Genomic DNA, 14,704 nt, shown 5'->3' on the forward strand with positions numbered 1-14,704 from the left:
CATCAGGGGATAATGACACACCAGGAAACAATGAATCACCAGGAAACAGTTAAACGTCAAACAACAGGGATCAGGGAAACACACGGGAACAGTGAAAGACCCGTGAACACTACAACACAGGGGAACAGTGAAACACTCAGGAATAATGAAACACCTGAGAATAGTGAAACATCGGGGAGTATTGATTCACCAGCGAACAATAAAAAACAGAGAACAGTGAAACATCAGGGACAATGAAAGAACAGGTAACAGTTAATCACTGGGGAAGAGGGAAACACGAGGGAACAGTGAGGTACCAGAGAACAACAAAACACCAGAGAATAATGAAACATTAGGGAATAATGAAACACCAGGAAACAGTGGAATAATGAAATACGATAAAATAATTAGATTAGATTACTTACAGTGTGGAAACAGGCCCTTTGGCCCAACAAGTCCACACCGATCCGCAACCCACCCAGACCCATTCCCCTACACCGAACACTATGGGCAATTTAGCATGGTTAATTCACCAGCCCTGCACATTTTTGGACTGTGGGAGGAAACTGGAACACCCGAAGGAAACCCACACAGACAATGTGAAAACTCCACACAGTCAGTCACCTGAGGCAGGAATTGAACCCAGGTCTCTGGCACTGTAAGGCAGCAGTACTAGCCACCGTGCCACCCAGGAGGGTGGTAATGAAACACCAGGTGCAGTGAAACACCAGGGCACAGTGCAACAGCAGCAAACAGTGAAACTCTAGGGAACAATGAAACACTGGGAATAGTGAAATACCAGGAAATAACAAATCATCAGGGAACAGTGAAACAGTAGGGAATAATGACACACCAAGGAATAATGAATCTCCAGGGAATAGTGAGACAACAGGAATAATGAAACACCATGGAACTGTGAAGGACCAGAGAATAATGATACAGCTGGGAACAGTGAAACACCAGCAAACCATGAACCACCAGATAACAGTGAAAGACCAGGGAACAGTGAAACATCATGGAATAAAAACATCAGGGACCAACGAATTACCAGGAAATAATAAATCACCAGGAAATAATGAATCACCAGGGAACAGTGAATCAACAGGGGACAGCGAAACAACAGAGAATAAAGTTACACCTGGGAATAATGAAATATCAGGGATTAATGAAATACCAGGAAGCCAGTGAAACACAGGGAACAGAGAAAGACCAGGGAATAATGAAACACTAGGGAACAATGAAACACATAGGAATAATGAAAGAAAATGGAATAGCAAAACACCAGGGAATAATGAATCACCAGGGAACAGTAAAACATGGGGGAACAATGAAACACTGGGAATAATGAAATTCCAGAGAATAACGAAATACCAGGGAACTGTGATACACCAGGGAAAAGTTAAACATCGGATAATAATAAACAGGGAACAGTGAAAGAATAGGGAATAAAGAAACATCAGGAAACATTGGAACACCAGGGAACTGTGAAATACCAGTGAACAGTGAGAAAACAGGGAACAGTGAGAAACCAGTGAATAATGAAACACCAGGGAATGGTGGATCATCAGGGAAAGATGAAGCACCAGGGAACAATGAAACACCAGCGAATACCAAAACAACACGGAATAATGAAACATCAGGGAAAAGTGAAACACCAGGGAACAGTGTAACAATAGGAAATGATAAAAAGAACAGGGAAGAGTGAAAAACCAGGGAATAATGAAACATGAGGCAATAATGAAATACTAGGGAATAATGAAATATCAGGGAGCAGTGAATCACCAGTGAACAGTAAAACACCAGGGAGTAATTAATTAGTTGGGAACAGTGAAACAGTGTAAAACAGTGTCAGACCAGGGAGTGATGAAACATCAGGGAACAGCGAAACACTTGGGAATAATGCAACACTCGGAAACAGTGAATCACCAGTAAGCAGTAAAACACAAGGGAATAATGAGTCAGCCATGAAAGGTGAAACACCAGGGAACAGTGAAATACCAGGGAATATTAAATCAGCCGGGAACAGTGAACACCATGGAATAATGAAACACTGAGGAAGAGTGAAACACTAGGAAACAGTGAAAACACTAGGAAACAGTGAAACACCAGGGAACACTGAAACACCAAGGAAAGATGAAACACCAAGGAAAAGAGAAACACGAGTGAACAATGAAACATTGGGAATAGTGAAACACCAGGGAACAGTGAAACACCAGAGAATAATGAAACACAAGGGAACACTTAAACACCAGGAAATAATGAATCTCCAGGGAATAATGAAACACCAGGGAATAATGAATATCCAAGGAATAATGAGACAACAGGGAACAATGAAACACCAGAGAACAGTGAAAAAAAAGGGAATAATGAAACACCAGGGGACAACGAAACAACAGGGGACAGTGAAACACTTGGGAATAATAAGACACCCGTTGAATAATGAATCATGAGGGAACAGTGAAACACCAGGGAATGGTGGAGCACCAGAGAAAGATGAAACACCAGGGAGTAACAAAACACAGGGAAGAGAGAAAGGCCAGGGAATAACGAAAACACCAGGGAACAGTGAAACATCAAGGATTAATGGAACACCAGGATATAGTGAAACACCAGGAAATAGTGAAACACCAGGGAACAGTAAAACACCGGGGATTAATGAAACACCAGAGGATAGAGAAACAGTGGGGAATACTGAAACATAAGGGAACAGTGAAAAAGCAAGGAATAACGAAACACAAAGTAACTGTGAAACACCAGGGAACAGTAAAACACCAGGGAATAAAAAAACAACAGGGAACAATGAAACACCAGGAATCAGTGAAACACCAGGAATCAGTGAAACACCATGGAATACTGAAATGCCAGGGAATAATGAAACACCAGGGAACAATGAATCACTAGGGAAGAGTGAAACAAAAGGGAATACTGAAGCAGCAGGGAAAAATCAAACTCCAGGGAACAGTAAAACAGCAGTGAAAAGTGAAACTCCAGGAAAAATTCAACGCCAGGGAAAAATTGAAACACCAGCGAACAGTGAAACACCAGGGAATAATGTAACACCAGGGAAGCGTGAAGCACCAGGGGACAGTTAAGGACCAGGGAATAATGAAACATCAGGGAAAAGTAAAACACCAGGGAATGGTGAAACACCAGGAAATGGAGAAACACCAGGGAATAATGAAACACCAGGGAATGGTGAAATGCCAGGGAATAATGAAACAGCACAGAACAATTAAACAACAGGGAATAATGTAACACCAGGGAACAGTGAAGCACCAGGGGAAAGTGAATGACCACGGAACAATGATACATCAGGGAAAAAGTGAAACACCAGGGAATATTGAAACACAAGGGAACAGCAAAACAACAAGGAACAGTGAAACACCAGAGAATAATGAAACACTACGGATCAGTGCAACACAGGGGAATAATGAAATGGCGGGGAACAATGAAACACCGGACAATAATGAAACACCAGGGATAAACAAAGACCAGGGAATGCCGAAACAACAGGGAATAATGAAACATCAGGCAACAGTGAAACACCAGGGGACAGCTAAGGACCAAGGAGCAATGAAACATCAGGGAAAAGGAAAACACCAGGGTATAATGAAACACAGGGAACAGCGATACAACAGGAAACAGTAAAACACCGGAGAATATTGAAACACCAGGGAACAGCAAAACCCCAGGGAACAGTGAATCACTGGGGAACAGTCAAACACAAGTGAATAATGAAACACCAGGGAACAGAGAAACAACAGGGAACAATAATTCCCCAGGGAATAATGAAACACCTGGGAACAGTGAAACTCCAGCGAAAAATGAAGTACCGGGAAACACGGATTCACTGGGAAACAAGAAAACACCAGTGAACAGTGAATCACCAGGGAAGAGTGAAATACCAGGGAAAAATGAAAAACCAGGGAACACTGAAACACCAGGAAATAATGAAATGCCAGATGACAGTGAAACACCGGGGAATACTGAAACAATAGGAAACAGTGAAACAGCAAGGAATAACAAAACACAAGGAAAGAGTGCAACACCAGGAAATAATGAAACGCTAGAGTACAGTGAAACACCAGGGAATAATGTAACACCAGGGAATAATTTAACACCGGAGAACAGTGAAACACCAAGGAGCAGTGAACCATCAGGGAATAATTAATCACCAGAGAAAGGTGAAAAACCTGGGAATAATGAAACACCAGTGAAAGTGAAACATTTGGGAATAAAGGAACACTGGGAACAGCAAAATACTAGGGAACAATGAGATACCAGGGAATAATGAAAAACCAGGGGACAGTGAAACACCAGGCAATAATGAACCACCAGGGAATAATATAATACCAGGAACAGTGAATCATCAGGGAACAATGAATCAACTGTGAAACTGTGAAAGAACTGGGAATAAATATACACCAGGGAACAGAGAAACTCCAAGGAGCAGTGAAACATCAGGGAATAATGAATCACCACGGAAAAGTGAAACACCGGGGAATAATGAAACAGCAGGAACAGTGAAACACCTGGGAATAATGGAACACTGGGGAATAATGAAACAACAGGGAAAAGTGAAACACCAGGGAAACTGAAACACCGGGGAATAATGAAACACCAGCGAACAGCAAAACCCCAGGGAACAGTGAAACACTGGGGAACAGTCAAACACATGTGAATAATGAAACACCAGGGAACAGTGAAACACCAGGGAATTATGTAACACCAGGGAAAAGTGAACCATCAGGAAATAATGAATCATCAGGGAAATGTGAAACAACAGGGAACAATGAAACACCAGGGAATAATGAAACTTCAGGGAATAATGAAACAACAGGGAATAATTTAACACCAGGGAACAGTGTAACACCAAGGAGCAGTGAACCATCAGGGAATAATTAATCACCAGAGAAAGGTGAAAAACCTGGGAATAATGAAACACCAGTGAAAGTGAAGCACTTGGGAATAAAGGAACACCGGGGAACAGCAAAATACCAGGCAATAATGAAACAAAATGGAAAAGTGAAACACCAGGGAATACTGATACACCTGGCAACAAAAAAACACCAGGGAAATAGACAACCACCAGATAAGAGTAAAACACAGGGGAACAGTGAATCCCCAGGGAACAATGAAACACCAGGGAGTAATGAAAGACCAGGGAACAGCAAAACAACAGGTATTAATGAATCACAGGGAATAATGAAACATCAGGGATCAGTGATAAATCAGGGAAGAATGAAATAGCAAGGGACAGTGAAACACCAGCCAATTAGGAAACACCGGGAAATGATGAAACACCAGGGAATATTGAAAGGCCAGAGAACAGTAAAACACCAAGGAACGGTGAAACACAGAGGAATGATGAAACACAGGGAACAGTGAAACAACAAGGAATACTGAATCCCTAGGGAACAGTGAAACACCAGGGAACAATAAAACACCAGGAAACAGAGAAACACCAGGAAACAGTGAAACACCAGGGAATAATGAAACACCAAGGAACACTGAAACACTGGGGATTAATCAAACACCAGAAGGCAGTGAAACACCAGGGAATACTGAAACAATAGGGAACAGTAAAACCCCAGAGAATAATAAAACACCAGGGAACAATGAAACACCAGGGAACAGTGAAACACCAGGGAATAATTAAACATCATGGAATAATGAAATATCAGGGAATAATGAAATACCAGGAAACAGTGAAACACCAGGGAATAATGATACACCTGGCAACAGAAAAACACCAGGGAACAGTGAACCACAAGACGACAGTGAAACACCAGGGAACAGTGAAACAACAGGGAACAATGAAACACCAGGGAATAATTAAACACCAGAGAAAAATGAAACACCGGGGAACACTGATTCACTGGGGAACAGGAAAACACCAGTGAGTAATGAATCACCAGGAAAGAGTGAAATACTAGGGAACAGTGAAACACAGGGAATAATGAAACCACAAGGAAGAGTGAAATGCTAGGAAACAGTGAAACACTACGGAATGGTATATCATGAGGGAATAATGAAACACTACAGAACAATGAAAATCCAGGGAACAATGAAACACCAGGAAACAGTGAAACACCAGAGAACAGGAAACAACAGGGTATAACAAAACAGCAGGGAACAAAAAGATACCAAGGAATAATGAAAAGCCAGGGGACTGTGAAACACCAGGTAATAATTTAACACGAGAGAACAGAGAAACACCAAGGAACAAGGAATCACCAGGAACAATTAAATAACAGGGAACAGGAAAAACCAGGGAATATTGAGACATCAGGGAATGGTGAAACACCAGGGAACAGTGAAACAGCAGTGAATAATGGAAAACCAGGCAACATAGAAACACCAGGGAATGCTATACCACCAGGGAACAGTGAATAATCAAGAAATAATGAATCAACAGGGAACTGTGAAACACCAGGGAATAATGAATCAATAGGAAGCAGTGAAAGAGCAAGGAATAATTATATACGAGGGAACAGTGAAACATCAGGGAAGAATGAATCACCAGGAACAGTGTTGGAATATTGCTTGCAATTCTGGTCTCCTTCCTATCGGAAAGATGTTGTGAAACTTGAAAGGGTTAAGAAAAGATTTACAAGGATGTTGCCAGGGTTGGAGGGTCTGAGCTACAGGCAGAGGCTGAACAGGTTGGGGCTGTTTTCCCTGGAGCATTGAAGGCTGAGGGGTGACCTTATGAGGTTTACAAAATTATGAGGGGCATGCATAGGATAAATAGACAAAATCTTTTCCCTGGGGTCAGGGAGTCCAGAAATAGAGGGCATAGGTTTAGGGTGAGAGGGGAAAGATATAAAAGAGACCTAAGGGGCAATGTTTTCACACAGAGGGTGGTATGTGTATGAAATGAGCTGCCAGAGGATGTGGTAGAGGCTGGTACAATTGCAACATTTAAGAGGCATTTGGATGGGTATATGAATAGGAAGGGTTTGGAGGGATATGGGCCAGGTGCTGGCAGGTGGGACTAGCTTGGGTTGGGATATCTGGTCGGCATGGACAGGTTGGACCGAAGGGTCTGTTTACATTCTGTACATCTCTATGACACTATGAGGGAATAATGGAACCCCAGGGAATAATTAAACATCATGGAGTAATGAAACACCGGGAATAATGAAACACCGGGAATAATGAAACAGGGAATAATGAAACACTGGGGAACAGCGAAACACCAAAGAGCAGTGAAACACCAGAGAATAGTGTAACACCAGGGAAAAGTGAACCATCAGAGAAAGGTGAAACATGTGGGAATAATGAAACACCGATGAAAGTGAAATATTTGGGAATAAAGAACACTGGGGAACACCAATATACCAGGCTATAATGAAACGAAAGGGAAAAGTGAAACACCAGAGTAAAGTGAAACACCAGGGAATAATTAAACAACATGGAATAATGAAACACCAACGAAGATTGAAATACCAGGAAACAGAGAAGCACCAGGGAATACTGATATATCTGGCAACAGAAAAATACCAGGGAACAGTGAACAACATGATAACAGTGAAACACCAGGGAATAATGAAACACCAGGGAATAATGAAACACCAGGGAATATTGAAAGACCAGGGAGCAATGAAACACCAAGAACGGTGAAACACAGAGGAATGATGAAACGCAGTGAACAGCGAAACAACAAAGAATACTGAACCCCCAGGGAATAATCAGGGAACAAAGAAAACCAGGAAACAACAGGGAACAGTGAAGCACCAGGGTATAATTAAACATCATGGAATAATGAAACACCAGGGAATACTGAAACCCCAAGGAAGACTGAAACACTAGAAAACAGTGAAATAGTACGGAAGAGTATATCACGAGGGAATAATGAAACACTACGGAACAGTGAAAATCCATGGAACAACAAAACTCCAGGAAACAGTGAAACACCAGGGAACAGGAAACAACAGGGAATAATGAATCACCAGAGAACAGTTAAACACCAAGGAACAGTGAAACCTCTAGGAATAAAGGAACACCAGGGAACAGCAAAACACCAGGGAATAATGAAACACCTACGAATACTGAAATGCCAGAAAAGAGTGAAGCACCAGGGAATACTGATACACCTGGCAACAGAAAAACACCAAGGAATAGTGAACCACAAGGTAACAGTAAAAGACAAGGGAACAGTGCATCCCCAGGGAACAAAGAAACACCAGGGAACAGCAAAACAACAAGGAGCAGTGAATCAGCAGGAAAAAGTGAAATACCAGGAAGAACGAAATATCAGTGAACAGTGAAACACCAGGGAATAATTAAATACCAGAGAACAGTGAAACACCAGGGAATAATTAAATACCAGAGAACAGTGAAACATCAAGGAATAATGAAACACAAGGTAACAGTGAATCACCAGGGGACAATGAAACATCAGGGAATAATGAAACTCCAGGGAATAATGACATATCTGAGAACAGTGATTCACCAGGGAACAGAGAAACAGCAGGGAAAAACAAAAGGGCAGGGAACAGTGAAACAGCAAGGAATAATGAATCTCCAGGGAATAATGATACACCAAGAAATATTGAAACACCAGGGAACAATGACACACCAGGGAACAGTGAAACACCAGGGAACTGTGAAACACCAGGGAATAATGAAACACCAGGGAAGAGTGACGCAACAGGGAATATTGAAAAACTAGGGAACTGCGAAACAACAGGGAAAAATGAATCCCCAGGGAAAAGTGAAACGCCAGGCAACAGTGAAACACCAGGGACCCATGAAACATGAACGAACAGTGAATCACCAGCGAACAATGAAACGCCAGGGAATAAACACACACCAGAGAACAGTGATTTACCAGGGAACAGAGAAACAGCAGAGAATAATGAAACACTAGGGAATAGTGGAAGACCAAGGCACAGTGAAACACCAGGGAACAATTAAACACCAGGGAAGAGTGAAACACCAGGGAATAATGAATCACCAGGCAACAGTGAAACACCAGGGAACAGTGAAACACCAGGCAATAATGCAACACCAGGGAAAAGTGAAACACATGGGAATACTAGAACATCAGGCAATAGTGGAACACCAGGGAACCGTGAAAGACGAGCAAACAGTTAAACACTGGGAATAATGAAACACCAGGAAAAAATGAAACACCAGGGAACAATGAAACACTAGGGAATAATGGAACACCAGGGAATGGTGAAACACCAGGGAATAATGAAACACCAGGGAACAGTTAAACACCAGGGAATAATATAACACTGGGAACAGTGAAACACCTAGGAATTATGAAACACCACAGAACAGTGATTCACCAGGGACCAGAGAAACAGAGAGAATAATGAAATGCCAGGGAACAGTGAAACACAAAGGAATAATGAAACACCAGGAAATAGTGGAACACCAAGGAACAGTGAACTACCAGATAACAGTGAAACACCAGGGAACAAGGATACACCAGGGAACAGTGAATCCGCAGGGAATAATGAATCACACAGAAAAGTGAAACACCTGGGAATAATGAAACATCAGGGAACAGTGAAACACCAGGGAATACTAGAACATAGAACATAGAAAGGTACAGCTCAGAACAAGCCCTTTGGCCCACAATGTTGTGCCAGATTTAATCCTAATGTAAAACAGAGTAACTTAACCTATGCACCCCTCAACTCAATTCTATCCATGTGCATGTCCAGCAGTCGCTTAAATGTCCCTGATGACTCTGCTTCCACCACCACAGCTGGCAAAGCATTCCATGCATTCACACCTCTGTGTAAAAAACCTACCTCTGACGTCTCCTTTATACCTTCCTCCTAATATCTTCAAACTATGAATTCTCGTACCAGTCAATCCTGCCCTGGGGAAAAGTCTCTGGCTATTGACTCTACCTATTCCTCTCATTATTTTGTATACTTCGATCAGGTCTCCTCTCTTCATCCTTCTCTCCAGAGAGAAAAGTCTGAGCTTATTCAAACTTTCTTCATTAGGCAAGTCCTCCAAGTCCAGGCAGCATCCTGGTAAACCTTCTTTGCACCCTCTCCAAAGTCTCTGCATCTTTTCTATAGTAGGGCAACCAGAACTGGACACAATATTCCAAGTGTGGCCTCACCAGGGACTCGTAGAGCTGCAGCAAAACCTCACGGCTCTTAAACTCGATCCCCTTATTAATGAAAGCCAAAATACCATATGCTTTCTTAACAACCCTATTCACTTGGGTGGCAACTTGGAGGGATCTATGTACTTGCACACTCAGATCCATCTGTTCCTTCACACTGCCAAGAATCCTGTCTTTAATCCTATATTCAGCATTTGAGTTCAACCTTCCAAAATGCATCACTTCACATTTATCCAAGTTGAATTCCATTTCTAAGCCCAGCTCTGCATCCTGTCTGTGTTGCGCTGCAGCTATCAACGACACCTCCAACCTTTATGTCATCTGCAAATTTACTAACCCACCCCTCAACCTCCTCATCCAAGTCATTTATAAAAACTACAAAGAGCAGAGGCCCAAGAACAGAGCCCTACGGGACCCCACTCGATTCTGACCTCCAGGCAGAATACTTCCCATCTACAACCACTCTCTGCCTTTTGTCAGTCAGCCAATTCTGACTCCAGATAGCCAAATCTCCCTGTATCCCATACTTCCTGATTTTATAAGTGAGCCTACCATGGGGAACCCTATCAAATGCCTTGCTGAAATCCATATACATCACATCCACTGCTCGACCATCGTCAACCTTTCTTGACACCTCCTCAAAGAACTCAATAGGATTTGTGAGGCATGACCTGCCCCTCACAAAGCCATGCTGACTACCTTTAATCACACTATGCTTTGCCAAATAGTCATAAATCCTATCTCTCAGAATTCTTTCCAGAACTTTGCTGACCACAGACGTGAGACTGATTGGTCTGTAATTACCAGGGATTTCTCTATTACCCTTTTTGAAAAGTGGAACAACATTCATCTCCTTCCAATCCTCTGGTACGACTCCCGTGGAGAGTGAGGAGGCAAATATCCTCACCAGTGGCTTAACAACCTCCTTTCTCACTTCCCGGAGCAGCCAAAGATAAATCTTGCCTGTCCCTGGAGACTTAGCAATTTTAATGTTTTCCAAAATTTCTAGCACATCATCTTCATCAATTTTGATCTGTTCAAGACTGTATCTCAGCTCCTCTAAGTTTTCATTTACAACAGGTTCCCTTTACATGGTGAAAACCAAAGCAAAAAACTCATTTAGGCCTTCCCCTATCTGCTCAGACTCCACACACAAGTTCCCTACGCTATCCCTGATCAGCCCTACCTTCTCCCTGATCATGCTCTTATTCCTCACGTATAAGTAAAACACTTTTGGGTTCTCCCTAATCCTTCTTGCCAAGGCTTTTTCGTGCCCTCTCCTGGCTCTTCTCAGTTCCAATTCTGAGCTCCTTTCTAGCAAGCATGTAATCCCCTAAAGCTCTGCTAGATCCTTGCTTCCTCCACCTGACATAAGCTGCCTTCTTCCTTATGATGAGAAGTTCCTCTATTCTCGTCATCCAAGGTTCCTTAATCTTACCCCTTCTTACCTGTCTCAGAGGAACAAATTTGTGCATCACTCACAACAACTGCTCCTTAAATAGTCTCCACATGTCTACTGTGCCTTTTCTGTGGAACAATTAGTCCCAGTCTGTACTTCCCAACTCCTGGCTGATAGCGTCATAATTTCCTTTTCCCCAATTAAATATCTTCCCTCAGTAACTGCTCGTTTCACTCTCCAAGGCTATGCTAAATGTGAGGCAGTTGTGATCACTTTCACCAAAGTGCTCTCCCACCATGAGATCTGATACCTGTCCTGGCTCATTGCCAAGCACCAAATTCAAAATGGCCTCTCCCCTCATCGATATGTCTACATACTGAGTAAGGAAACCTTCCTGAACACACGACCAAACAAAAACGGCTCCAGCCAAACCATCTGCAATTAGAAGGTTCCAGTCGATATTGGGAAAGTTGAAATCACCCATAACAACAATGCTGTTACTTTTGCATTTTCCCAGAATCTGCTTGCCTATGAGATCTTCAATCTCTCTACTGCTAATAGTTGTCTGTAGAAAACCCCCAATGCGTTGGCAGTTCCCTTGCTGTTTCTAACTCCCACCCATACTGACTCAGTAGACAAACCTTCCTCAACAACCTTTGTTTCTGTAGTTGTGATGTGCTCTCTAATTAGCAATGCGACACCTGCTCCTCTCTTTACACCCACCCTGTTCTTTCTAAATGTTCTAAACCCTGGAACATCAAGCAACCATTTCTATCCCTGTGAAACACACATCTCTGTCATGGCCACAACATCATATCCCCAAGTATTGATCCATGCTCTAAGTTATCACTCTTATTTCGGACACTCCTTGCATTAAAGCAGACACGCTTTAACTGATCCCTTTGTTTCATCGTGTGAGCAACCTTCCTGATAGATTCAATATATCCAGTCACTGCCCCATCTGCAACTGACCACCTCTCAGACATGTGGTTCTGAGTCCCTCTCCCCTGTCCAACTAGTTTAAACCCTCCCGAATCATACGAGCGAATGTCCCACCCAGGACATTTGTGCCCCTCCAGTTCAGGTGCAACATGCCCTTCATGTACAGGTCCCACCTTCCCCAGAAGGTATCCCAATGGTCAAGATATCTGAAGCCCTGCCTCCTGCACCAGCCTCACAGCCATGTGTTAAGCTGCATTCGCTGACTGTTACTCATCTCACTATCTCGTGGCACCGGTAGCAAACCTGAGATCACTACTCTACCCATCCTGCTCTTCAGGTTCCAAACTAACTCTCTGTAGTCACTTTTTAGATCCTCAATCCCTTTCCTGGCTATATCATTGGTGTCAATATCTACCACAAGTTCTGGCTGTTTACCCTTTCCCTTCAGAATCTTGTAAACCCGATCGCCGACATCTCAGACCCTGGCACGAGGGAGGCAACATACCTTCCAGGTGTCTCATTCCTGACCACAAAATCTCTTGTCAATAAGTCTAACTATTGAGTCCCCTACCAGTAGTGCTTTTCTATTATCCCTCCTTCCCTTCTGAGCCACAGTGTCAGGCTCAGCGTCAGAGACCTGACAACTATGGCTTTCCCTTGGTAGGCTGTCCCCACTAGCAATATCCAAAATGGTATATTTATTGTTGAGGGGAACGGCCACAGGGGATCCCTGCTCTGATCGTCGGTTCCCTTTCCTTCTCCTGACAGTAACCCAGCTGTACTTATCCTGTGTCTGGGGAGTGACCACTTCCCTATACATCCTCTCAATTTCCCCCTCAGCCTCCTGATGATCCATAATTCATTCAGCTCCTGCTCCAGTTTCCTAACTCGGTTTTCGAGGAGCTGGAGTTGGGTGCACTTCCAGCAGATGTAGTCGGCAGAGACATATGAAGTGTCTCTCACCTGCCATATTCTGCAGGAGGAACATGCAACTGCCCTAACATCCATATCCCTCTACTCTGAAAGCCCACACAAAACTAAACAAAGGAAGAGAAGAAAAAAAAAAGCAATCTGCAAACTTACCTAGTTTACAGATTCTTAATAAGGTTAGAGGAGGTGGGTGGGTGGAAGGACGCCCTACGGTCTGGGGTCTCGGGTTTAGAGCTCACCCACTTAAAGACTTCCCAGAATCCCTTTGCTCATACCTCTTGGCAAATGGAAGCCCGACACCTGAGCTAAGTCTTTTAAATGGTTTTATCGAGTGTTTTTCTCCCGTAGTCTTACAAGATGACTCATGCTGTTCTCCCAAATTTTCCTCATTTCCAATACATAACACTGTCTTGGTGCCCAGTCATCCCATCTTCTCTGTTGCCAGAGGTAGAGGTAGTCCACAATTTGTTGTATTGGCCAAGTGATGTCCATCTGAAGCTGCCCTACATGGTTCATTCATCTGAAGAATTGCCCCAGAAATGGAGACAGAGGCAAGTTCGCATTCTGATTTGCCAACAGGAACTTGAAGGACTTTGTGGAAAGGGTGGTACAGTGGAAGGCAATCCTTTTCTCCAAAGATTGGCAGAGGAGATCATGCCAACAGATCCTGCCAGCCTCTCTGAGGCTGCCACCCAGGTCAATGCTATGGCCATGGTTCAGATTACACCCAGCAATGCTGCAAGAAAGTGAACAACCTTCTGCTCGCTGCAAGGATAAGTATCTTATCTCTGTTAACTTTCACCCACACTATGTCTGCTACTGCACCCAAGTCCCACTGAGATTACAGAATCTTTCCTCACTTGGTGTCAACCCCAACTCCCCAGCCTACTAACCTTGCAATGTTATCTGCTCTGTCTTCTCACTCACACAGGATACATCACCACCCACCTCATCAGCACAGCGGTTCCAGCCACTTTAATTTAATTTAATTCTTCCCTTTTTTTCCCAGAAATGATACAATGTCCCACAGTAGAGCAGAGGGAGCCAGGACACCTGCTGAAGTCCTGCCTGCTATTCATTTCCTCACCATTGAAAGATGACTAACCAGAGCTCTGAATGATTGCTGTACAGGTCCCTGACTGACTTACTGGATATCCAGCCTGGTTACATTGGACCTAAAGGGCTGACCATGGCCTAAGTTGTGAAGGTACAGACCCCTTTCCCACAACCATCCCAAGCAGCCAATTGACCTTCCGCAAGCCCCTGGATTGAAAATGGATGCAAGCCTTGACTTACTGTGCTGGAACCCCTGACTGAAGACCCTCTCCCTTGACCTGACTAAAGATTATTTG

General features: G+C 43.3%; 1 protein-coding gene across 1 annotated transcript; it reads left to right on the forward strand.

Annotated features, from left to right (window-relative positions):
• The first annotated feature begins 3,282 nt into the window (after positions 1-3,282).
• Positions 3,283-4,150, forward strand: LOC132821810 (mucin-13). The gene is made up of 2 exons (XM_060835038.1): positions 3,283-3,583; positions 3,654-4,150. Exons 1-2 carry the CDS (start codon positions 3,283-3,285, stop codon positions 4,148-4,150), a joined length of 798 nt encoding a protein of 265 aa, XP_060691021.1.
• The last annotated feature ends 10,554 nt before the right edge of the window (positions 4,151-14,704 follow it).

This window comes from Hemiscyllium ocellatum, chromosome 1 (assembly GCF_020745735.1).
Source record: "Hemiscyllium ocellatum isolate sHemOce1 chromosome 1, sHemOce1.pat.X.cur, whole genome shotgun sequence".
NCBI lineage: Eukaryota > Metazoa > Chordata > Chondrichthyes > Orectolobiformes > Hemiscylliidae > Hemiscyllium > Hemiscyllium ocellatum.